The 27,227-nt window shown below is 38.6% G+C and overlaps 1 protein-coding gene across 2 annotated transcripts in view; it reads left to right on the top strand.

Annotated features, from left to right (window-relative positions):
- Positions 1-17,430: 17,430 nt before the first annotated feature.
- Positions 17,431-27,227, top strand: part of Trpc4ap (transient receptor potential cation channel subfamily C member 4 associated protein) — a 78,990-nt gene continuing 69,193 nt past the window's right edge. Inside the window, exon 1 of one of the 2 annotated variants that reach the window (XM_005329899.4) lies at positions 17,431-17,927. In XM_005329899.4, the coding sequence (XP_005329956.1) occupies positions 17,760-17,927 (168 nt within the window). In that variant the 5' untranslated portion in view covers positions 17,431-17,759. The remainder of the gene's footprint in view (positions 17,928-27,227) is intronic. The other variant, XM_005329900.4, reaches the window with a different exon arrangement.

Genomic DNA, 27,227 nt, shown 5'->3' with positions numbered 1-27,227 from the left:
CCATTTTAGGCCAGGAGTCTGGAGTTTCCAGAGTTCTGATTCTGAGGCAAAGCTGTTTAACTTCCTCATAAGAACAAATACCTGCTATCAACCCCACCCCAGCTTGAACTCCTAAACTGCTAATGAGATTCCTTATGAGATTCCTCTTTCGGGCTATAAAGCTTCACAGCCTTGTTGGTATGCCTACTGTTACTGACAATAAATCTCTTGTGTGACATTCTGGTGTGTGGCGTGGTCCTTGGATTTGGCGTGGCCTCTATGAGTGTCCTTTCAAACGGATCATAGCACATTGCACAGAAAAGAATCCATGAGTCCATGGTAATATCCCAGATAAAAGGTGGGAGGCCGGGCTTGGTGGTGCTCGCCTGTAATCCCAGCTTTTTGGGAGGCTGAGACAGGAGGATTGTGGGTTCAGCAACAGCGAGGTGGTAAGCAACTCAGTGAGACCCTGTGTCTAAATAAAATACAAAAATAGGGCTGGGGATGTGGCTCAGTGACCAAGTGCCCCTGAGTTCAATCAATGGTACCCCACCCCCAAAAAGGTGAGGGAAGAGCACTATCTAATAAAGAGGCAGAGATGATAGAATTAGAAAATTATAGCAACCAACATAATAAGGAAGGAATCATAAAGGCATGTTAAAAATTGTAGAGAGGAGTTGTGGCTCAGTGGTAGAGCACTTCCCTCACATGTGTGAGGCACTGGGTTCGATTCTCAGCACCACATATGAATAACATAAAGGTCTGTCAACAACAACAACAAAAAAAGACTCATTGGTTTAAAAAAACTAAAAAAAAAAAAATAGAAAGGGGATTAGGGAACAATATATTCTCATAGCCTTGAAGGCCACAGATTATTAATTACAAAGGGGAAAGTGTACCTTTTGAATAAAGGTGCCATATTAGCCAGGAGATCATCAATAATGGAATAAATTTATATTTTTTCCTGATGTGAAGCATTGGGAAAGACACATCATCACCTATGTAGCATTCTTGTCAAAAAACTTTTAATTTGCCTATAATGCATGCCTATAATCCCAGCAGTTTGGGAGGCTGAGACAGGAGAAATTCAAAGCCAGCCTCAGCGAAAGCGAGGTGCTAAGCAACTCAGTGAGACCCTGTCTCTAAATAAAATGCAAAATAGGGCTGGGGATGTGGCTCAGTGGTTGACTTTTCCCGAGTTTAATCCCTGGTACACCCCCCCACCCCCTGCACAAAGAAATTAATCCTAATCATATCTTGAAAAAACAAGCAGATCCAGATGTTAGGGCATGCAATACACGTGGCTTCAACTCATTTTTTTGTTTTTTGGCGGGGGAGAGAGGGGTACCAGGGATTGAACTCAGGGGCACTCAGTCACTGAGTCACATTCCCAGCCCTATTTTGTATTTTATTTAGAGACAGAGTCTCACTGATTTGCTTACCACCTCGCTGTTGCTGAGGCTGGCTTTGAACCCACAATATTCCTGTCTCAGCCTCCTGAGCCACTGGGACTACAGGCATTTACTACTGTGCCCAGATGGGCCTCTTAATTGTCAATATCACAAAAGGCAGCAAAGATGAGGGACTCTTCTAGATTAAAGAGACAGCATTCAAATGTGATGTATGATCCTTGATTGAATCCTGGACTGGGAAAAAGTGATTCTAGGGACATTTGAGGGACAACTGCAGATATTTTAATGTGCATCCCAAGATAATATATCAACATTAAAATTTCTTGGGTGTGATGATATCATGGTTATTAGGAGAATGTCCTTGTTCTGAAATATTGAAATATTGAGGTGAATTGTAATAGTAGCTATAATTTGCTTTCAAATGGTTTAGCAAAAAGTGACTTAGCAAGGAAAAAACCCTCTCTATATTAAAATGTATCTCTATATCTATACGTGAGATTATATGAAGACATATATAATATATTTCTCTATATGAGAATATATATATATTAGCGAGAGAAGGATAAAACACAATTGGTGAGTCTCAGCAAAGAATATATGTGTTTACATTTTTTTTCAGCATTTCTGTAGATTTGAAAAAATTTCCCCCCAAAACTAAGAATAAGACAGTGTAAATGAACTGTCAGGCACATGGTATAGTGCTTAGTAAAGTGTGGGTGGTACCCAAGAGTATATGCCTCATGGGGAGCGGGGACTTTGCTTTTTTTATTTAGCATTGGTTCTCTTCTACCTATAATGGTGCCTGGCACTATGGTAATACTCAACAAATATTAAAACTCAAATCATTGGGCTGGGACTATACCTCGGTGGTAGAGAGCTTACCTAGCATATATGAGGCACAAGGTTTGATCGTCAGCATCACATAAAAATAAATAAATAAAATAAAGGTCCATCAACAACTAAAAAAATAAAAGTATTGTGTCCATCTACAACTTTAAAAAAAATCAAATAATTAAGAAGTTGTACATTAGAAATGTAATGTGAAAAAATAGTGTCCAAAATGACATCACAGGATGATGCATAGTTACATGGGACAACTTCCTATGACCTGAAGGTAATTGTGCAAGTTGCTTGATTAAAATGACTTCATGATTAAAAAAACATGAATCAAAAAATTGCCCAAGAAAGTCTGTCTGCCTAACTGAGTTTGGCAAGTCATTTTACAAGAGGTTGTAATAGTCTATGAATAATATCATCATATTTGGTCATGCCATTTGGAATTACCATTAAAAAAAAAAAAAAACTAGCCATTTTGGTAGCTTGTTTTTTTCTAGCACTGACCCCAATCCACCATCAATGGCCCTCTTGTGGGAGGAATAGTATGCCCTCTGGTGGTGAGAGGCCCTCAGCTGGTTTCCAGGGAAAAGGCCAACAGGAGGGAGAGAAAGTAGACAGATTTTACACAGAGGTTTCTGCAAACCTGTCTCCTCATTTCCTAGTCACATAGTGTCCTTAAGGAATCAGTTTGAGGTGATCATTTTTGACTCACGAATATCCAGCTTTGGGGACTACCTGGGCTCTGTTGGACTAAGAAAGCTACCAATAGGAATGCAAAGTGACATTTGCAGTTGGGTAAAAGCTGAGGTTGGAAGGCTTGTTCCTAACATGATGAATGCCAAGGCAAACCTGGAAGGCTGTTTGAACTGTGAAATTTGTCAAGATCCTGTCTTCTCACTGTGACAAGGATGAGCGTATAACACCGCCATATGCTTCAGGAAGAGCTCTGGGCAGAACCCAAAGGTGGTAGATTGTTGGCTGCTGCCCAGACCACTCTCCAATGCCGGCTTTGCATCCCTAGAAACATCTTTCTTTTTAAAATTAATTTCAAACATTGAAAGACATTTTTGTCTTGAATGTAAAAATGATACATGGCTTGTGCAAAAAAATTATGAAAAATATTAATAGAATAAAAACCACCTGATATCTGTCTACATTGGTGATAACCACAGCTGACATTTTTGGTGACATTTCTTTCAGGTAATTATATGTGTATTAGCAGATAGAGTAGGAATGTTTAATTGTACATCAAAGGGATCATAATTAAACCCATTCCTTTGCAATTTGCTTTATTTTGTGTAACAAATCTCTAGAACTTTTTTCTCTTGCAAAATTGAAATATTATCGCTTTTGAACAATTTCCCCATCATTTTCCCCTCTACCCCTCAGAACCTGGTAACCAGGTTTCTGTGAATTTGACTATCTTGGGACCTTATATAAGTAGAATCATATAATATTTGTCTTTTTTTGTGTGTGTGATTGGCTTATTTCCCTTAGCATAATGTCCCCAAAGATTATCATGTTGTAGCATATATCAGGTTTTCTTTGGGGGGGGGCATTATTAGGAATTGAACCCAGGGTCACTGGACCACTGAGCCTCATCCCCAGCCCTATTTTGCATTTTATTTAGAGACAGGGTCTCACTGGGTTGCTTAGCACCTCACTTTTGCCAAGGCTGGTTTTGAACTCACAATCCTCCTGCCTCAGCCTCCTGAGCTGCTGGGATTATAGGTGTGTGCCACCATGCCCAGCATGTCAGGTCCTTCTTTTTTAAGACTAAATATTATTCCATTGTATGTCTATTCACATTTTCCTTGTCTATTCATCTGCCAAAGGACACTTGGGTTACTTCTACCTGTTAACTATTGTGAATGATCCTGCCACAAACATGTTTTCATGTATCTTTAAGATCGTGTTTTAAGGGGCTGGGGTTGTAGCTCAGTGCTAGAGCACTTGCCTTATATGCATGAGGCCCTGGGTTTGATCCTCAGCACCACATAAAAATAAATAAATAAAAATAAAGATATTGTGCCCATCTACAACTAAAAAATTTTTAAAAGATCATGTTTTAAATTCTTCTGGATATATACTATTATGGTTGGATATGGATTTGGTGTGTCCCCTAAGGTTTTATGTGTTGGAAGCTTAGTCCTCAGGTGGCAGTATTGGGAGGTAGCATGACACTTTTAAGAAATGGGATCTATTCAGAAGTCCTTAGGTCAACTGAGGGTGCTGCCCTCAAAAGGGAGTTAGGTAGATCTCTAAGGTATATCATGTGACCCTTTGGGAGTACTTAAGAGAAGATGTATAAAAACCTAAGCCTGGTCCCATCCACTCTCTGGCATCCTGTTTTGAGATGTGATCTCTCCCTCTCAAGCCATCTTGCTATCCTGCCACGATGTAACAGTCAAGAGAGTCCTCACCAGAACTGAGTCAATGTAAATACCATGTCTGTGAACCTTCAAAAATGTGGGGTAAATAACCTTTTTTATTAATAAAGTTAGCTTGCCTCAATTTTCCATTATAGCAGTGAAAAACTGACTAATACATGTGCCCAGATATAGGTTTGCAGGATCATATGGTAATAACAATTTAAATTTTTTGAGAAAACACCATATTGTTTTTATTGTTTTTGTACCAACTCATTATAGTTTTGATTTCCATTTCTCTAATGATTAGTGAAATTGAGCACCTTTGCATATGCTTGTTGGTTATTAGGTACCTTCTTTGGAAAATTATCTATTTAAGTCCTTGCCCTTTTTTTTTTTTTTTTTTAGAAAAAGAAGATTTATTGCTTTGTTAGCAAAGGAGAAATACAAGGGACTCCTGTCCCAAAGGCTGTGATTCTGCCCATGAGCAGTAACAGGGTGCTTTTTAAAGAGATGACTCTAAGTCTGCATTCCACATATTCTTCATCTGGAGTTGTACTTCACTTGTTAATTTGGGAGACAGTCATTTCTGAGATCTTCTGGTACCATCCTCAAAGTCTGAATTACTTCATTCCTCTGGTGGGTATGTACTCAGGGACAGATAACACTGCCTGGGGTAGAGAAGAAAAGTAATCCTGTTTCCCCTGAGATTAGGGAGGGAGAGAGAATAGGGAGGAGCAGGGAGAGGAAGAGAAAGAAACATCCATTTTAAAAATAAATTGCATTGGCAGGGTGCAGTGGTACATGCCTGAAATTTCTGCAGTTTGGGAGGCTGAGGCAGGAGGATGGCAATGAAGCCCTAAGCAACTCAGTGAGACCTTGTCTCTAAATAAAATACAAAGCAGGGCTGGGGATGTGGCTCAGTGTTCAAGTGCCCCTAAGTTCCATCCCTGGAACCAAATAATAATAATAATAATAATTATTATTATTATTAAAATAAGTTGCATTGGCATAGCAGCAAGAGCTATAGTCAAAGCATAAAGTGCACCACTGTTACATTTCCTCACTGTCAGTTTCTACATTCCATTTCTGTGGGAAAAATGGGCAAAGACATCTCCAAACTGTTTCCTGCTGAAAGGGGGCGAAATTGGGGAAAGTAACCCAAAGTTCTTGTTCTCTATCAGGTGGGGCATGGATAGTTAAGGACATTCAGCATCAAAGCAGTCCAGAGGTCCGTGGTGGCAGTTGACAGGTGACTGGAGAAGGCATACATATGGCAGGAATCAAGCAAATGGCCAAAGTTGTAGTAATTTCCTGAGTTCAGTTTCCTTTTTCTCAAAGTGTACCATGATGCAGCAACCTGTACTGTTCAGGCAGAGAAAGTGAGAGTTTCTCCAAAGCAAAAAGAACTCCCCAGTAGCTGCTGGGATGGTCCTTCAGTTCCTCCTTTGCTTACAGGAACAGTTCCTCTGGTTCAATAAGAGGCAAATTCACTCATCTTCTAACTCTCCTGCAGTTGGCTTTCAACAAGTTCACCAGCACCAGGAATCCTCAGCATGGAAGTGTGGTTCCTTAGAGAGCCAGGCCTTCCCAAGAAAGCTGGAGAGGGGGCTTCTCTGGGGTCCCTTCTAGGGTGCCAAATTTGTTGCCAAAACTTGGTCCTTGTCTCTGATACCAATCCAATAACAAGGACATGGGTTTGAGAAAAAGGAAAAAAGAAGGTTTATTGCTTTGCCAGCAAAAGAGAAACATAGAGGACTGCTTTCCCAAAGGCTGTGATTCTACCCATCAGCAGGAACAGGGGGCTTTTATAGAGGTGATTTAGAGAAAATTAGATTAGGGAGGAGAGATCAGGAAGGAGAGAAGGTCAGGGAAAAGAAGATCAGGAAGGAGAAGTGTTGAGAGCCCCAGCAAACTTCTAGCTGCCAGCAAACTTCCAGCTGCCAGTTGATGATTGGCTCACAGCGGCCCCAGCAACTTCTAGCTGATTGGCTCCTCTGCGGTGATGCTCATTGGGCTGTTTCCCCGCCCTTTCAGACTCTGGAACTGCTCATTGGGGGACTTTTTTGGCTCCGCCCACGCAACCCAGCCAATCGGCCTCAAGAGCAGGAGGAGTGGGGGAGGTTGAGAGGCTTGGGAGAAGCTGGTGGTGGCAGTTGGGCTCTGAGGGTTTTTCCTGAGGAGCTGTGTGGTGCCGTGTGTGGTTCTAAAAATAAAGTTCGTTTCTTTTGACAAGTGGCTCCTGAATTGTGCCCAGCCAGACTGCGGCATTTGATGGGCAGCACAGGGAGCGACTGAGGGTAAGTGATAAGGTAAACTGCTCGCCCCTGAGGCCAGGGCGAGAGGATGGGTAGCCATTTTAAGATTCTTCTTTTGTTTTGCTTCACTTTTGTTTTAAGTTGCCTGTCCCTGGAGATGAGTGAGACGGAAGAAAAACCGCTCACATCTGAGGAAAAATTATTTGCGTCTGAGGAACAGATAGAGAGAAAGGACGGATGCACATTTCAGGAGGATAGAAAAGCTATAATGATTTTTTGTTGTTCCATTTTTGTTTCATTCTGTCTCGGCTTTGTTTGGTGTCATCTTGTTGGGTTGTATTATAGTAGAAATATGGGATCAGAAATTAGTAAAAAACAAACCAAAAGAGTGTTAAGTAAATGGTTAGAGGAAGGAGGCATCTCAGTAAAATCAAGAACAGTCAGGGCATATGTTGATACAATACAAAAATGTAGCCCATGGCTTTTTAAGGAGGAGTTGTTAAATATATCACAATGGAACCATCATGGTGAAGATTTAAAAAGAATAGAAAAGAAAAGCCCAGGGACTCTGCCAGTTGGCACATTGCCATTGTGGACGTTGGTATCTTGTTTGCTTAGTCCAAAGCCTTCAGTCCAGACAATGGTAGAGGAAGGAGAAGACATATTGATTCAAGTAAAAGAGAAGGTCTCTCAAGTTAGTCAGACAGAGGAAAAGATTCAAGTAAAAGAGAAGGTCTCTCGAACTAGTCAGACAGAGGAAGAAAGTTTAGAGCAGAAAAAGCCATCAGGGGAAATGTTACAACAGGAGACTTCTACTAACACCTTTCTATCACCAGAGGGTGTAAGTGTCCAACCAACAGCGCCACCTCTACAGGAGACTGCTACTAACATCTTTCTATCACCAGAGGGCATAAGTGTCCAACCAACAGCACCACCTCCATATGCTGGGAGGCTCCCAACCCCCACAGTTGATAGTTGGGATCCTGAGACAGGATCTCAAATATTAACATGCCCTGTATTTGAGGCAGGAGGACAGCAAATTCACCAGCTTTAAATTTCAAAAAAGTGAAGCAGCTAAAAGAGGCTATAACAACCTATGGTCCTCAAGCACCCTTCACTCTAAGCATGGTCGAACCCATTACCAACTTGAACATGACGCCAGCAGATTGGGCTAATATGTGTAAAGCTGTGCTAAATGGAGGACAATACCTGTTATGGAAGGTTGCCAATGAGGAATTTTGCAAGGAGATGGCTAGGCAAAATGCAGCAGCTGGTTATCCTCAGAGAAATCTAGATATGTTGTTAGGAAAGGGACCTTATGAGGATCAGCAGCAACAAATTGCATATGATCCTGGTGTATATGCACAAATTGCTGCAGATGCAGTTAGGGCATGGAAGACTTTACAAGGACATGGAGGTTTACAAGGTCAATTATCTAAGGTAATACAAGGAGCTAGCTAATGAACCTTACGCTGAATTTGTAGATAAGCTTATTCAAACAGCTACCAGAGTTTTTGGGAATACAGAACAAGCAATACCATTAATAAAACAACTGGTTTATGAGCAAGCGAATCATTGGTGCAGAGAAGTCATTAGACCATGGAAACATGAAGATTTAAACACATATATTAAATTATGTAGAGACATTAATGAACAAGGGCAAGTCGTGGCAGCTGCAGTACAACAGGTTTTAGAAGCCAGAGACATTAATGAACAAAGGCAAATCGTGACAGCTGCAGTAAAACAGGCTTTAGATGCCAGGCCAAGAACATGCTACAATTGTGAACAAACAGGAGATTTTAAAAGGAATTGCCCCATAAAAGGAGGGTTTAACAAAACTAGGTATCAAAGGAGTAGAATACCGGGTATTTGCCCACGATGCCGTAGAGGGAGACATTGGGCTAATAAATGCCATTCTCAAACCACCATAGAGAGTATTCCATTATCAAAAAATGAACAAGGACCAGGTGTTTATCCACGATATCGTGGAGAAAGATATCGGGCTCCATTGCCAAAAAATGGACAGGGGGGCCCAATGCTCCGGGGCCCAAAACCACAAATATACGGAGCACTGGAGGAACCCAGCAACCCCATCAGGGTAGTGCTCAGGACACATTGTCCATTAGATCCCTCATCAGACAAACCAAAGGGAACACAGGGTTGGACATCTGAGCCTCCGCCAGATCAGTACTAACTCCAGAGATGGGAGTTCAAATCATTCCCACAGGGGTAAAAGGACCTCTTCCCAAAGGAACAGTAGGCTTATTATTGGGATGCAGCTCTTCTACTCTAAAAGGACTTATGATAAGTCCTGGGGTAATTGATCCTGATTATGAAGGTGAAATAAAAATTATAGCCAGTTCTCCAAAGGGTATATCAGTAATTTCACCAGGAGATAGAATAGCAGTTACTAATAATACCCAGCCTACATAATAAATTTTCCAGTCATACTGTAGAAAGAGGTTCCAAGAGATTAGGTTCCACAGGTGTAGACTGGGCTATGCTTTCTTTAAATTTAGATTCTCGCCCTATACTAAAACTAAATATTCAAGGACATGAATTTAATGGGCTACTGGATACAGGTGCAGACCTTAGCATCATCTCTCATCAAGAATGGCCAAAACATTGGCCATTACAACAAGCCACTCAAACGCTTCAAGGCCTAGGAGTGGCAACTAATCCCCATAGAAGTGCAATGGTATTAGATTGGAAGGATCCTGAGGATGTGAAGGAACTATACAGCCATATGTATTGGATCATCTTCCCATAAATTTATGCGGACAAGATGTCCTAGATCATTTAGGTTTGAAATTAACAAATAACATCAACCAAAATGCACCCACTATTATGACTAGACAAGGTTTTAGGAAAGGAAAAAGATTAGAAAAACAAGAACAAGGTATAGCAGCACCAATACAAATAGATCAAGGAATGGACAGACATGGGTTGGATTTTCAGAAAGGGCCACTGAGACAATAAAAATTACTTGGAAATCAGAAAGAACAGTATGGGTTCCTCAGTGGCCCCTGACTAAAGAAAAGATACAAGCAGCCCATGACCTGGTCAAACAACAATTAGCAGAAGGAAATATACAACCTTCTATATCTCCCCATAATACTCCCATTTTTGTCATCAAAAAGAAATCTGGTAAATGGAGATTATTGCAAGATTTAAGAGTCATTAATAATGATATGGTTATTATGGGACCTGCTCAATCGGGGATTCCTCAATTGTCTGCTTTGCCAAAAACCTGGTATGTTTTAGTTATAGATATTAAAGATTGTTTTTTTTTTCAATTCCAATTCATCCTGAGGATAGTCCATGTTTTGCATTTACTATCCCTGCACTGAATCATGAAGGTCCTGATCAGAGATATGAATGGAAAGTACTCCCTCAAGGGATGGCTAACAGCCTAACTATGTGTCAAATTTATGTTAACGAAGTAATCCAGCCACTTAGAAATCAAAATCCTGAACTACAAATATTTCACTATATGGATGATGTATTATTAGCACACAAAGATAAAAACACATTGCTAGAGTGTTATGCCACACTTACAAACTTATTAAAAATTATAATCTAGAGATAGCAATAGATAAAGTACAATTAAATTTTCCAATTAATTATTTAGGAGTTCTATTATCCTCAACCATGGTCCATCCACCAAAAATTCAAATACGAGTAGATCAACTCAAATCACTTAGTGACTTTCAAAAGTTATTAGGAGACATAAATTGGATAAGGCCTTATCTAGGTATACCAACAGGAGAGTTGGGACCTTTATCTGATATCCTAAAAGGTCCATCAGCCCGAATGTTAACGCCTGAAGCAAGAAAGGCATTAAAAATCGTTGAAACATATATGGAAAATATGCATTTGGATAAAATTGATATAAGTTTGCCTTTATTATTTATTGTACTACCAAAAAAAATATTTCTACAGGAGTATTTTGGCAAGAAGGTCCATTATTATGGATACATTTATCTTATTCTCCTAACACTATTCTTACTAGGTATCCTGAGGCTGTAGGACAATTAATACTCAAATGAATAAAAGCAGCAAAGGGAGTGTTTGGAATTTCTCCCAATAAAATTATTACTCCATATACTATGAATAAAATTGATGAGTTAGCTAATGAGTTAAATACTTGGGCAATAATCATGTGCAAATCTAATGTTTCATTTGATAACCACTTACCATCTAATCCTTTTTGGTCATTGCATCCTGTAATTTTTCCAAATATGAAAAGAAAAACACCTATCATGAATGCTCCAAATATATTCACTGATGGGTCAAATAATGGTATAGCAGCAATAGTTACACCTGATCAAACTTTTACATTTTTAGTACCCAAACAATCAGCTCAAAAGGTAGAGCTTAATGCAGTATTACAAGCTTTTGTGATGTTTAAAGATTCTGTATTTAATTTATTTTCTAATAGTCAGTATATAGTTAATGCTTTAGTATCCCTTGAAGATGCTGGTAGGATTTCCCCTTCCTCTACTGTTTTCTCTTTGCTTTCCACTATACAAAGTCTAATCTGGGACAGAAAAGATCCATTCTTTATAGGACATATCAGGGCACATACAGGATTGCCTGGAGCCCTTAGCTTGGGCAATGATTTAGCAGATAAAACTACATATGACATACATATTTTCTCTACACTAGAAGAAGCTACAAATTTTCTTAAAAAGTTCTATGTCGATGCTAATACTTTACAAAAGCATTTTAAAATAACTAAGGAACAAACTAGACAAATAATAAAACAATCAAAATTGTGTGACCTTTTTACCACAAGTTAATCTTGAAATCAATCCAAGAGGACTAATACCTAACCATATTTGGCAGATGGACGTCACACACTTGCCAGAATTTGGAAAATTAAAATATTTGCATGTTACAGTTGATACTTCTTCTGGATTTTTGATGGGCTCCCTTCATGCCAGAGAAAAAACTAAAGATATTATAGCTCATTGCTTACAAAATTTTGCCACTGTGGGCATTCCAAAACAGTTAAAAACAGATAATGCCCCTGGTTATATTTCTACATCTTTTAAACAATTTTGCTCATCATTTGGCATTACTCATATAACAGGAATCCCATTCAATCCACAGGGACAAGGCATAGTTGAAAGAGCTCATCAAACTATTAAAATGTACTTATTAAAGCAAAAAGACGGAATTGGGAAGGGGTATATATTTCCCAAATATAAACTTAAAATAACACTTTTTACTCTAAACTTTTTAAATTTGGATTCATCAGGGCTTAGTGCTGCGGAAAGTCATATGTGTCCAAAAAATGTACATAAGCCCAAGGTACTTTGGAAGGATATTCTAACAGGACAATGGAAAGGTCCTGACCCAGTAATTGTCTGGAGTCGGGGGTCTGTTTGTGTGTTTCCACAGGGAGAACAGCAGCCTATTTGGATTCCAGAGAGATTAACTAAAGTGATTTCTACAGACCAAAAAGAAGATGATTTGGCTCAAATCCATAACAGCTGATATCCAAAACTCCAGTTTGGCTATCCTTACATCTGCGACAGAACCAGGATGCTTTTTTCAATATCTATTTTATTATTACCCTTTCCCACATCATGAAGTTTTGTTTTTTGAGTTCATACAGACCTAGGTTAATGTTTTGCTCATCAGTTCTATTTTTTGACTATAGAGTTTTTAAACATTGCAATGGAGATTTCACCTGTAAAAAGTTATAAGGCCTTTACTATTATGTTATGTGTTGTATGTATTATATTATGTGTGCACACTTGTGTTTTATATTGTATGTTTATATGTACCTATATCCATATATCATATATGATGAGCGCTCATGAAAAAATGGATCCAAATATTTTTTTTATTCACGTGATTTAAATGGTTTAATTTAAATTGGGTAAACAGCTGTTAAGGATTGTTTTAAAATGTGAACAAAAAAGGAGGTTAACAGATCTGTTGGTTTACTTTCACGTTTCCTTTTCATTATATTTAATAATTCTGTTCAAGATAATGTAAATTGTTAAGAAAATTGTTCTCTTTTAGTGCCTTCTGGAATGTTACATAATTTTTTCTTTAGCCATTATTGCCAGAATTCCTATCTTCATCCCAGTGCCGGTGAAGACAAAGATAAAACCAATCTACAGCTTCTGCAATAGCCATCACTGAACTGCTTGCAGAACTTCCCTGGACTATGTATCACTTGTATGCATTGTAAACTCACCTGTATGCATTGTGAACTATCTGTTGGTGCAGTGACTTGTGGTAGCGTTTGGGTATTTTTGCTGATGGTGACATTGGTGGTACAATTTTTCCAAAAGGAGCCGTCAATTGGCTTGGTGTATCTTCCTCCCTTCTGCTTGTCATGGTCGTTCAGCTAAAATTTGGGGGCCAACAGAGGTGAGGCAAAGAACCTCACTCCCCCACACACTGGTACATAGACCTATCCACAGGTGTGGCTGTATGCTGAACCGGTAGTCAATAATGGGTAAGATCCAATTGCAATGGTACCAACCTAAGACAGGAGGCTGACGCCTTGAGGTCAGCTCATCCGATTACAGTTAAGGACCATATGTACTATTGGACAACCTAAGGCAGGCACGGTCCCTAAGCCACATGCTTGTTGTTTAAACAGAGAGGGAGAGATGTTGAGACACAGCCAAAGGGGCCCCAGCAAACTTCCAGCTGCCAGCAAACTTCCAGCTGCCAGCTGATGATTGGCTCACAGCGGCCCCAGCAACTTCTAGCTGATTGGCTCCTCTGCGGTGATGCTCATTGGGCTGTTTCCCTGCCCTTTCAGACTCCGGAGCTGCTCATTGGGGGACTTTTTTTTGGCTCCGCCCATGTGACCCAGCCAATTGGCCTCAAGAGCAGGAGGAGTGGGAGAGGTTGAGTGGCTTGGGAGAAGCTCGTGGTGGCAGTTGGGCTCTGAGGGTTTTTCCTGAGGAGCTGTGTGGTGCTGTGTGTGGTTCTAAAAATAAAGTTCGTTTCTTTTGACAAGTGGCTCCTGAATTGTGCCCAGCCAGACTGTGGCAGAGAAGGTGAGAGAAAATAAAGATCAGAGAGGAGAAGATCTGGGAAAAGGTTAGGGAAAAGAAGATCAGGAAGGAGAAAGTGAGAAGAAAGTTCCGTAAAAGAAAAAAACATTTAAGTTTCAAAGCACAAGAGATATTGTCAAAGCATTAAGTGAACCCCTGTTACAAAACCTCTGACTTCATTCTTACTTTTTTGAGATTGTTTTGCCTATTTGGGTTCTTTGAGACCCCAAATTAGGATTGTTTTTTGTTTCTACAAAAAAAAAATGCCATTGGGATTTTCATAGGTATTTTATTGAATCTGTAGGTTATTTTGTGTTAATGGACATTTTAACAACATTAAGTCTTCCAATCCATGAGCACAAAATGTCTTTCCATTTATTTGTATCTTCTTTAATTTCTTCTAGCAATGTTTTGTTTTGCAGTGTATCAGCCTTTTACTTCCTTGGTTATGTTCATTCCTAAGAATTTTATCCTTTTTTGAAGCTGTTGTAAATGGGCTGATTTTCTCCAATTTGTGTGTTGTTTATGTATCCTGTAACTTTGCTGAAATTATGACTCAATTCATATTGCTAAACAATTGCTTTCTAGAAATGTGTATCAATTTATATTCTCACCACCATTATTCTACTATTGGTAAAATGAGAAGGGTTATCTTTTTCCACATTTACTGGCCATTTTCCCTCTGTGAATTGCCTGTTCCTATCTGCCTCTTGTGTTGTTTGGCTTATCTTTTTAATTATGTAAGTGCATGCATCTGTTCATTAACCCATTGGTACCATTAATAAATACTTATCACCTACCATGTGCCAGGCACTGTTGTGGGTGCTGAGAATGGATGTAGCAAAGAACAAAACATCGAAATTATACTTTAGTCCAGGGGGATGGGTGCAGAGAGTAATCAAATATATATTTGCCGGCAGCTGGAAGTTTGCTGGCAGCTGGATCATCAGCTGGCAGCTGGTGTATATTTCAGGTGGAGACAGGTGCAATTTTTTTAAAAGCAGCTAATAAGATGAAAAGTGTAAGAGATGCTACTTTACATAGATGCTCAGGGCAGATCTGTCTTCGAGCAGAAAACTGGGGATGAGAAAGCAAGCCATTCAAAAAACTACCTGGGGTTGAGAACTTCAGACAAAAAGAACAGTAAATTCTTCATAAATTCTGGAGATATTATATAAGATCCTCTGGATGGCCATTTTAAGGAAAAAGTTTTGCTTTCCTGCCCAAGGGCATTTCTGAGAAAGGCTCATCACTCCCTCATACCAACCCAACCCTTAACCATCTGCATTAGGACCTGCCAGCCTCTGATTCCTGAGCCTCCCCCATGAAAGTCCCAGGACTCAAGCCTATTTTGCCTCTCTCTCCTACAGAGAGATGGCCTTTATTGTCAGTTCGAACAAATAAACTCTCATGTGTATCTCTGCCAGGTCTCTGGTCTTTCATTTCTCGCTTACTGTCTCTCATTCCTAGCTTTCCCTTCATTAACTTTTCCCTAGAATATTATGTGCCTTCTATGGATTGTTCATGCTGTCTTGTACAGATTATCCTGTTGATAAAGTCAATTTTATTATTAATCTTTTATTCCTGGTTCTAGATTTTATAATTAAGAATTCCTTCTCTTTCATGTATGGTGGTATATGCCTATAATTCCAACGACTTGAAAGGCTGAGGCAGGAGGATTGCAGATTTGAGGCCAGCTTCAGCAATTTAGTGAAGACCTAAAGCAACTTAGGTAAACTGTGTCTCAAAATAAAAAATAAAAGGGCTGAGGTTTAATTCCTAGTACCCAAAATGAAAACAAACAAAAAAACCCCAAAACTTTTCTACCCCCAGATCATAATAATATTCTCCTATATTTCACTTCTGTTATTTTTACATTTTTTAAAACAGATTTATTATAGTTTGAGTATATCATAATATTCACTCATTTTGAGTATAAGATCCAGTGATTTTTAGTAAATTTATGGAGTTGTATTTGAAAGGAAAGTGACCACAACACTCAGAGCGACCAAGAGATCTTTATTGCAGCAGTGAGAAACAGGAGAAAAGAGAGAGAGAGCAAAAGGGGGGGAGCAGAACAAGAGCAATAGAGAGGGGCCCTGTAGGAGGGAGTTTTTATAGCCAAAATCTAGTGGGGTCTCTGGATCTGCAAGCTGCCTTGTTGGCGTACAATGATTGGATCATACAGTAGTTGCTAAGAGTGTCATCTTCTGCCTTCAGGCAGATGGGGCAGGGATTAGATGTGGGTTTCTGTTGCACCAGATGCGTGGGGTTGAGTGTTCAGCCTTGATGCATATAGGTGATAAAGGACCAGACAGAGGGGGGTTTGAGTGTGCAGGTTATCCTACAGCTAACATTCCTTCAGCCCACCCTGCAGACAACTTAGTTCAGCCTGTCCAGCACCTAACAGTACTACCATCATTACAGTCCATTTTTAGGACTACACTTTGATTTTGTTATGTTTAGATTTTAATATGTCTAAGATTCATTCTAGCTTTTAGTATGAAGTTAGAGACCTATCATCAGTCATCATCATCATCATCATCATCATCATTATCATCATCATGGTTATTTATTAGAGACCTAACATAATTAGTTTTTCTCTTCTCATGGATTTGAAATATTTTCTTTACCACATGCTAAACTTCCATGTATGTGGATATCTTTTTCTGGTCTCCCTTTTCTAAGGATTTTCCAGGGTTTTATTTGGTCAGTAAAGATTTCAGAATTGGGGGATTTCACATTAAAGCCAGATTTTTTTTTTCTTTTTTGGAAAAACCAGATGATCCAGCATCAAAATGTTGGAGGTGAGTAGAGACCACACCTTTAAATAGGGCATGAAGATGATAACCATAGTCTCTGTCCCCAATAGTGGCCTATTCTTCAAAGTGTTCACTTAGTAGCGAGTCATATCCTAATTAATCACACTTGACACTCCTCTTTCATGAATCGCAAGATTGCCTTCTAGCAAAGAAAAAGGGGAGGAGTCAATGCCAACCTCCTACAAAAATATGTCAAAAGATTGAGTATATGGGCTCAGAGTTGAGAGAGCATGATGATGGGGAGAAACTAGGACAGTTTTATCTGACAGCTGGTGTAACAATTTACTAATCTTTTCCTTTACCACTTAACTTCATAACAATCTATCCAGTTACCTTGTCCAGTTTGTTATTGTACATTTAATTATGTGTGGATTTGCTGTCATCCGCTATACCTCCAAACATCCGATATACATCCTAAACAGGGTTCTAGGCATTCTGCTTCAATCTACACTCCTGACCCCAGCGACCCATCGAGTGCCACGTACACAGTTCAGCCTGCCCTGCACCTAACAGTACTACCATCATTACAATCCAGTTTACAGGCCCCTTAGGAAACACTGACTGGCTGATCTGGTCCCAACAACCAAAGATTGAACGGACTAATGAGGAAATTGAGGTGGCAGGTGCAGAATGCTGTGACTTGGAGGAGGTCGGTGGCGAGGCTGACGCAGAGGGAAGAAGGCAGGAATTAAACTTGAAGGCTTAATTCCCGGCCTGTAGTTCAGGATATTTTACTGGCCAGTTTACCGCATCTTCTCCAAATGGGAGAGTGCCCACGCAGGGACTTGCCTTCGACTTGAAAGAACCTCCCGGAAATGCTGATCATACGGCCCTGAAAACTGAAAGTGCAGGAAACACCGAATCTCTCTGTCACCTGCTCCGCCTCAGAACGGGACTACACTTCCCAGCAACACACGGGGCACGCACGGACACTGCCACGCGGCTTGTGCCTCCGCCGTCAGCCCACTGGGGGCGCTGCGGGAGCCCTACGCCGCCCCGTAGAAATCTACGCGGCCCCGGGGCCGCTTGCTTCCTGTTTGTCCGACGAGGAGACATGGCGGCTGCGCCCGCGGCGGCTGGGGCTGGAGCCGTCCGGGGGAGACGGTCGGCAGCAACAGTGGCGGCATGGGGCGGATGGGGCGGCCGGCCGCGGCCGGGTAACATTTTGCTGCAGCTGCGGCAGGGCCAGCTCACCGGTCGGGGCCTGGTCCGGGCGGTGCAGGTACGAGGCCGGCCCGGAGGGGCGGGGCGGGGCGGACCAGGCGGGAGCTGGCTGGGGGCCGGGGAAGAGGCCTTTCCAGGCCGCTGCTGGACGGGCCGTACCCTTCCAGGCTGACCGCAGGGCCTCCCCGTGGGCTGCCTGGACGCTGTCAGCCGCGGTGGGGCCGTGGGCAGCTGCCAAGTAGAGGCCCCCGGACAGGGGTTGAGCGGGACTGGGCTGTTGTGGGCTTTGATGGCGTGTACAAGCCTTGGGCCCAGTTTCTGGATCCTCCCTTCCCTGCGCCACGTCTACATGTCTGGGGGGCCCTGGCGAGTTTGCTTTATCCTCCGTGGGCCTTGAGTTTCTAACCAGTGAATTGGGCGGGGGTCCTCATTGCAGCCCTGAAAACGGTTCCCAAGCGTATCATAAATGTCATTTTCTCAGAGAGGCCTTTCCTTGACATTCCTCTTTCCCTCTTTCTAAAGTAGGTCCCCATTGTTAGTCTGTCAAAGCCCCGAATTGGTTTCATTCACATTAGTTTCTTCGCGTGTAATTACATATTTCTTTGTTGTCTGCCCTTTTCTCATCTGTCTCCACATTAGGCTGAGCTCCAACGGGTGCAGAGACTGTTTTGCCATTGTAGAGCGTCATGGTGTTACAGCAAGGACTCAAGTCAGGCCAGGGTTCAAAGCGCTGCTCTCTTGTTTGCTTGTGCAGTTACCATCACGTGCCTCAGTTTCCTCATTTGTAAGATGAAGATGAGAATTAGTAACCTGCCTTTTAAGTTTGTGAAGATCAAAGGAGACAATTGTGTAAAATGTTAACACATTTCTGGTGCATTGTAAGGATTCAAGGTTTATATATGTTAAATGTTTTTTGATGAGTGTGGGACACTATTTTAGCAAAAAGCAGGATGGCTAAGACCTATTCCCTCTTCATCAAGCTTCATGGTCGGGGAACTATCTTTGCAAACACACCTGTAAAACATTAGCATAATTTAAAGAAAGCTTTTGCATAAAGTTTTGAAGGATACAAGAAACTAATAGTGTGGTTTGTGGAACAAGGGTAGGAAGTGGGTGAATAGAGGAGAGAATAGGAGTGAGACTTTTCACAGTACAACTTTGTTTAAAATTTAATTTTCAACCAGTTGAATAATATGCAGAAGACTAAAAAGAGAGTAAAATAAATGAAGGTGGTCTATGTGGAGGATTGCAGATGAAGGAGCAGTTCTGAGTGATCCATATTTTCCTGGACATCAGACAACCATAGATGAGCAACCTTTTTTCCTCTTACATTCTTTTCTGTCTGCCTTAAGATCATGGAAATACTTGCTCTGTCCTATAAGCCAGAATACCTTATTGAGCTGGATATGTAGAGACAGGCAGAAAGGGGTAGGGGTAACTGTCCCTTAGTAAGCACATACGTTATGAGGTGTACAATATCTTTAATCCTTGATCTTTTGAGCTATGTGTCAGACTTATCTCTTAATACAGATGAGGAATCTGAGGCTCAGAAAGATTAGGTAATATGATTTTAAACACCTATCTGGATAATCTGTGTTCTAAAAACAATAAGGAGCCATAGAAGTTCTTTAGCATGATGAGTGAGGCAATTTAGAAAGTTAATTAGTTTCCAGTACTGAAAAGATTTTAGAATGGGAGGAAACTAGAGAATCTCACCTGATTAGAAAGCTACTGGAATATTCTCTAGCCCGAATTAGGCTGCTTATTTTGATTATTGATAGTTGTATACAGGTGTGGGAGCTATTGCAGAGGTTGAGATAGGAACTCTTGCCCAGAAGTATAGTGAAGATAAAGTGGAAACCTTCATCTTTAATATATTTTCTTTCTTAGTAACTTTCTTTGATCACAGCTTCTCCTCTCTTATTGTGTAGAATAAATTATTAACCGTATTTCCATAGCACAGTGAACATATCCATTATGACGTGGTATAGTGGCAAAACAACAGGTCTTAAAAATTTTTTTAAATTGTGATAAAAATATATATAACATGAAGTTTACCATCATAACCATTTAGTAAATGTACAATTCAGTAATGTTAAGTGCTTTCACTTGTGCAGCAGATCTTCAGAACTTTTTCATCTTGTAAATTTGAAACTGTGTACCAACTGAACAACTCCCTGTTTCCCTTCCTCTTGTCCTCGGTAATCACCTTTCTACTTTCTGTGTGAGTTTGACTACTATTATGTAATGTAATAACTTCATATAAATGGAATCATGCAGGCTTTTTGTGATTGATTTATTTCACTTAGCATAATATCCTTAAAGTTCATCTGTATTGTAGCATGTGATGGAATTTCCCTAGAAAAAAATTTAGGTTTTGAAGTAAAATGTACCTGAATTGAATCCTAGTTCTATAACTTACTAGTTAAGTGACTGAGGTTGTTGTTTAATCTCTCAGAACCTTATTTCTAAAATGGTGATAACAATGTCTACCTCCTTAAGTTGTTCGGAGAATTAAGTGAAATAATATGTCTAAAATGCTTATATATGATATATCCATATTATATAATGGATATGTTCACTGTGCTATGGCACATATTAGATATTTAGTAAAAAGTTGCTCTCAGCTAGTAGTTATGAGATTGATATTCTTCATGGAGTGTGTCTTATTTTTTCTTGGTATCTGCAGTGCCTGAAACCATGCCAGGCACTTGATACTAAGGACTGAGGAAATGGTTTGAATTTAAATACTTTATTCTCAGTCCTGTGTGCTTCTGTTCTTATTTCTCAGCAATCCCATGACCTTAAAGGGTTCCAGAGTCAGATTGCCTAGCTTGAAACCTGGCTCTGGTTCATACTTGATTGTCTTTAGACAGGTTATCTAATATCTTTATGCCTCACTTTCTTTACTATTAAAGTAGGGATAATAGGACCTAACCTCCTGAGGTTGTGGTGAAGGCCAAATGAATTTAAACATATAAAGCACTCAAAATAGTGACCAAAATGTATTACGCACTATAAAGGTTAGCCTGTGTTGTTATTAATACTCTATATTTTGATGGATCTGAAGTCTGTATTTTCATTCTTGATTTCTCCATTTAGCTCCAGATGGATAGGTGTATCCAGCTGCCTGCTTAGTATTTCCATATAGATGTCTAATTGGCAACCCAGTCAGATTTTGAAAACCAAATTCTGCTTCTTTTTCTACCAAATGTGATCATCCACATCTCCCTAAATGAGATGTAAGGGAGGCCTGGGAGAAGACTACAGGCCACATGATTTAGAATGAACCTGTCCTACTTGAATTTTAGTTGGCAGTATTTTCTTCCCTTTTCTGTTCTGCCATTTGTCAAGGTAATAAAGTATGTGGGTATGCTTTAGTCTTTACTGAGCCCTTCTACATTCATCACATATTTGATCCTTAAAATAATTCATATTTTATAAATCCCTTGCTTAAAACACTCCAGCCACATCCCATTGTAGTTAGAATCAAATCCCGATTCCTTACCACGTGTGTACAAGGCCCTATTTGATCACTAAGAGTTGAGGGAAAGGATAGGCTAGGTAAAACCTGTGCACAAGGGCAATGCAGCTCACAGTACAGGTCCTGACCCACAATCCCTAGACACTTTTCAGTTTGGCAGTCTAGTGACAGACTAGATTATGGGATCCTCTTTCTGTTTCCTAAATGCCAATTTGCCTTTTATGATTATTGGTATATCTACCTCTGAGCTACATCTCCAACCCCACTTTTTTTTTTTTAATGACACTTCAATAAGCACTAATTGTTTTAGGCTTATTCTAAGCAGTTCTGTTTATAAAACCTAAGGGTTTAAGTCAAACTTCCCTTGCCTGTCAAGGGTAATTTGATACTGAAAAACCCTTGGATAGGATAAATTCTCACATAAAAGCTATTTCTTTGTAGTCACAAGCTCTAAAATGCACTCCTAATTATATTTAAACAACAGACACCATTAAAATGTATTCAGTGGTTAACAAATGTTGTCAGAATAACATAACAAGATAATTAATCTTTGTTAATAATCCTTTAAGATGTCTGTTTACTTGGACTTAACTTGGCATTATGAGACACTAGATACACTTAGGTTTAAACAAATAAGATATACATTTGTTTTTATGGAAGTCATCCTTTAATTATTTAAAAAGAAAAGCAGTAAAGACAAAATACATAATTAAACTAAATGTCTGAAGATGTTACATTGGCTGAACCAGTTGACAGCTTAGGGTGCTTGATGTAAGAGATTATCTCTACTATAAACTGTCAAACCACAAGTATTCTAAGAGAAAAACTCATGTGACACCTGCCAATAATTCAGCTGTGAAGATGACTGGAAGGTGACTTTTTTCATCACAGTGCTCTGCTGTTCACAAGGAAAGCAAAATCCTAATGATTATTTTAAAATGAGAGTAAATGCCTTGTAAGACAGTGTAGAGGTAGTAACAAATTCTTTGTAAAGTTGAGTATTTGGGCTGTGATGGGATCTTTGGGTATCATGAGACTTGTAACAAAAACCAACAGTGGCTTACCCCAGTCTGTACCTCCAAGTTTCATACTTCTGAGGCAACTACTATTCGTGCTGTAACTATTTTGCAAGAAAGCCAAAAAGCTAGTATTTCTTTTTTAATATTTTTAGTTACCTTTATTTAATTTATTTATATGTGGTGCTGAGGATTGAACCAATACCTTTATTTAATTTATTTATATGTGGTGCTGAGGATTGAACCCAGTGCCTCACACATGCTAGGCAAGCACTCTACCACTGAGCCATAACACCAGCCCAAGGCCTAGTATTTCTAAACAACATGCTTTTAGAGCTATTTCTTGACATTTTAATTTGCTATTATCTATTTCTTCCTTCTGTAAAAGATTAGGATTTAATTTATAACACTTTATGCCATCTTATTTGTGCTGATATTGGACATTGTGCAGATATAATTGTTGTTTAACACAAAGCCATATATGTGAAACAATTGTATTGGTTTTGTTTTATATAATTTTAAATTGAAGTATACTCATAGTAAAACTCTTTTTTTTTTTTTTTTTTGGTGCTGTGGATTGAACCCAGGGCTTTGCATATATATTAAGCATACACTCTACCACTGAGCTACATCCCCATTCACATTCACCTGTTTTAGTTTATAGTTTTGATAAATGGATATAGTCATGTGATCACCACTACATTTATAGAAAATTCCCTTGTAGTTGTGAGCCCTTTTCCAAAACTACTCATCTGTTTTCTTTCTTTTTTTTTTTGCCCTTTTCCAGACTGTTGTAAAAATGGAATCATACCTTTTAAATACGTATGCACATGTACCATGTGTAACCTTTTGAGAGTGACTTCTTTCACTAGCATAGATTTTCATCTGTTTAAAATTCGTTTTGTTTTCTATATACTCATAATTTATTCCCAAATTCTAAGACTCACTTTTTTTTTTTAATTCTTCATCCTCCTCTTACTGGCAAGAGTTTGGATTGGTAATTTACTACATGTACTATACAACTGAGTTCTTGGGACTTCATCAAATTCAGAGTGCTTTATTTGCTTTTCTCATGTTATAAACTGATTCCTAAATTCTGTGCCTTTTCTTGGAGCATATTCTCTAGTAGCCTCCCAAGAAAGAGGATAAGGGAGGTAATTTTTTTAAGCTTGCATATTTGAAAATGTCTTTTATTCTGACTTTTGCATATTTAGTTTAGCTAGGTAAAGAATTCTGGGCTAGTAGTTATTTTCTCTTAAATTTTAAATGGTATTGTTCCATTGTTTTGAAAAAATATTCTTTCAATCTATATTGTTGGTTACATTCATCTATGAAGTTGGTGAAGCTGAAAATGAAGTTCATTCATTTTCATTGAGATACCACAATTCTTTCTACTTTTGAGAAGTATTCAGAATCCTTCTAGTTTGGGGCTATTATGAATAATGCTGATGTGAACATTATTGTTCATGTAGTTAGTACATGTATGCACAATTTGTACATGTATGTACAAATTCTACTTCTAAATATAGTAGAATTGCTGAGTTATAGGATATGCATATGTTCAGCATAAGTTGCTATTATGAGGGTTTCCCAAGTGGTTGTACTAATTTACACTTCCACCAGTTGTGGGTGTGAGTTCCATGTTCTCAGTAACCTATGGCAATATAAGTTATAACCTGTGTGTCAGTCTTTTAAATTTTACTCTTACAGAGTGTAATAGTATATCTTTTGTGTGTGTGTGTGTGTGTGTTGCTGGGGATTGAACCCAGGACTTTGTGCAGGCAAGGCAAGCACTCTACCAACTGAGATATATCCCCAGCCCTCATTATGGTTTTAATTTGTATTTCCATGATGACTTAATGAAGTTGAGCACTTTTCAGCATTATTGGCCATTTGGACATCCCCTTTTGCGAATTGTTTTCAAATCTTTTGCACTTTTTTCTGTAGCATCTTTTAAAATTGATTGGAAGCCCTGTTTTTGAAGTTTTTGTTGTGTTTTATTTTGTTTTTGCTGTGCTGGGAATTGAACCCGAGCCCTGCACTTCCTATGCAAGCACTCTACCACTAAGCTACATCCTCAGTCCTTTTTTGAAGTTCTTCAGATTTTCTGGATATTAGCCCTTTGTAGTGAAGTTTTGTAGATAATTTTTCTCATTCTGTGGTTCACCTTTTTAATCTCTAATAAGATCTCTATATGAATAGAAGTACTTCATTTTACTACAATTCATTGTGTCACTTTTACTTTGTGGTTAATGATTTTTGTATCCTGTTTAAGAATCTTTGCCTGCTCTAAGGACATGAAATACTCTGTTTCTTCTAGAAACTTTATGGATTTCCTTTTACATTTCGATATACATTCTGCTAAGAATTGATTTAGGGGTATGTTGTGAGGTTTTCCATATAGACATTCAGTTTGATCTATCATTGCTTATTGCTGTGTACCCCTATCTGCTCTGTAGTGCCACCTTTGTTATCAGTCAGGTGTATGTGCATATTTCTGTTCCATGTCAGTTGTGTTCTGCTAGTCTTATTTATCCTTGTGCTGGTATTAATGTTGTCTTATATTCTGTAACTTTATATATGTTGATTTTGGGTAGAGTATATGAAATAGGAATATGTTTTTCAGCTTAGTTATAGTCAAGATTGTCTTGGCTCTTCTTGACTCCCCTTTACCATTTTTATATCCATTTTAGAATGAATTAGTATTATTTTTACAACTAAATTTTGATTGGGATTGCATTCAGTCTTAATGCCTTCATTCTCTCTCTTCTCTTTCTTTGATTTGGTCTTCTTTAATTTCTGTTGATGTTTATAGTTTTCTGTATGGCAGTCCTGTTTAACTTTGCCAAGTTTATTCCTTGGCATTTGACTTTTTTTTAATGATGCTGTAGTGTTTTGAAATTGTACTTTAAAACTGTAGCTAAAATATAAATTAAGATTGTTTTATATTGATCATAATTTGATAGTTTCTTTTAGACTTGAATTATATGTGTATAGAGTCATGTTGAATATTACATCTGCAATTGAAACTTTTATTTTATCCTTTCTAATTTAGCATCTTATGTTGCTTTATCCTGCCTTACTCTACTGCCTAAAACCTTCAGTAGAATGAATAGAAGTGGCATGTAAGAGGGGAAAAAAAGCCTTACTCATTTCACCATTAGGTATATTTGCAGTAAGTTTTTTTGCAGACACCTATTATTTGAAATTCATTTTTTAATTAATGAGTTTTATTATGAATGGCTATTGAAATATATCAAAGTGCTTTTTCTGTATCTATCAATATGCTCATATAATTATTCTTTGTTATTAATGTGGTAAATTACATTGAATAAAACTTTCAGCTATTAAACCAACTTTTTTTGTTGTTGTTTTTTGTACCAGGGATTGAACTCAGAGGCACTCAGTTCATCCCTAGTCCTATTTTGTATTTTATTTAGAGACAGGGTTTCACTGAGTTGCTTAGCACCTTGTTTTTGCTGAGGCTGGCTTTGAACTTGGGATCATCCTGCCTCAGCCTTCTGAGCTTCTGGGATTACAAGCATGCCCCATCATGCCTGGCTTAAACTAACTTTTAATTTCTGATGCAGATTTCTATCCGTTTGCTAAATTTGATTCCCTACTTTTTAAATTAGTCTTTTTTTCCCCTTCTATATTAATGAGTGAAACTAGAATGCAATTTTCCTTTGGAGAGGTTTTGGTATCAGGTTTTAATTTTATTTTCTATTTCGTTGTATGGTATCAGATTTATAATAGTCACTGAACATGGATTTACTTGCACCCCATGAGGTTTGTTTGTTTTTTTAAGTTCTAGGTGGACACACTACTTTTATTTATTCATTTTTATGAGCTACCACTGAGCTACAATCCTAGTCCCCACCCCATGAGTTTTGATATATGATATTTTCATGATCTTTCATTTCAGGATATTTTCAGATTTCCACTTAGATTTCTTCTTTGATCTATGCTTTTTTTCTTTTTAGTAATATAGTTTTTTAAAAAAAAATAATTTTGTTGTAGATAGACACAATACCTTTATTTTATTTATTTTTCTAGGTAGTGCTGAGGTTCAAACCCAGTGCTTCACATGTGCTAGGCAAGCACTCTATCACTGAGCTACAACTCCAGCCCAGTAGTAGCATAGTTCTTGGGCTGGGGTTGTGGCTCAGTGGCAGAGTGCTTGCCTGAATGTGTAAAGCACTGGGTTCGATCCTCAGCATCACATTAAAATAAATAAATATAATAAAGACATTGTATCCATGTATAACTAAAATTTTTTTTAAAATAATAGTATAGTTCTTAATTTCCAAATATGACTAAGTTATTTATTTAGAAAAATAAATAAAATAAAGGTATTGTGTCTATCTACAACTCAGTTCATTTAAGTGTGTTGCCATTTGCTCTGTGGCCTAACAACTGGTCATTTTGTAAATGTTCTTTGGTGTAAAGAATGTGTAGAGAGCAAATAATAGATGCAGTGCTATAGGGATTCAATTTTATTTGTGTTTAACTATTTTATATTCTTATTAATTTTTGGTCTACCTGTATCAGTTTTGGAAAGATATATAATAATTTCCCACTGTAATTATGGATTTCCTTGTTTCTCTTTTTACATGGTCAGTTTTTGCTTGTGTATGTTGAAACTTTTATTGTTACATTTAATGTTAGGACTATAATATCCAGTTTGACTTTTTTATCCTTATGAAGTACCTACCTCTGGTAATGCTGTTTGCTTTGAGTCTCTTGCTGATTTTAATAATTATACCACCATAATTTTGATGTGGGTTTAGATGACATGTTTTTCCCATTATTTTACTTTTAGCTTTTCTGAAAGTATTTCCCTGGTAGGCAGCATAAC

The sequence above is a fragment of the Ictidomys tridecemlineatus genome, chromosome 5 (assembly GCF_052094955.1).
Source record: "Ictidomys tridecemlineatus isolate mIctTri1 chromosome 5, mIctTri1.hap1, whole genome shotgun sequence".
NCBI classification, from domain to species: domain Eukaryota; kingdom Metazoa; phylum Chordata; class Mammalia; order Rodentia; family Sciuridae; genus Ictidomys; species Ictidomys tridecemlineatus.
This window is presented reverse-complemented; position numbering and strand designations above follow the sequence as displayed.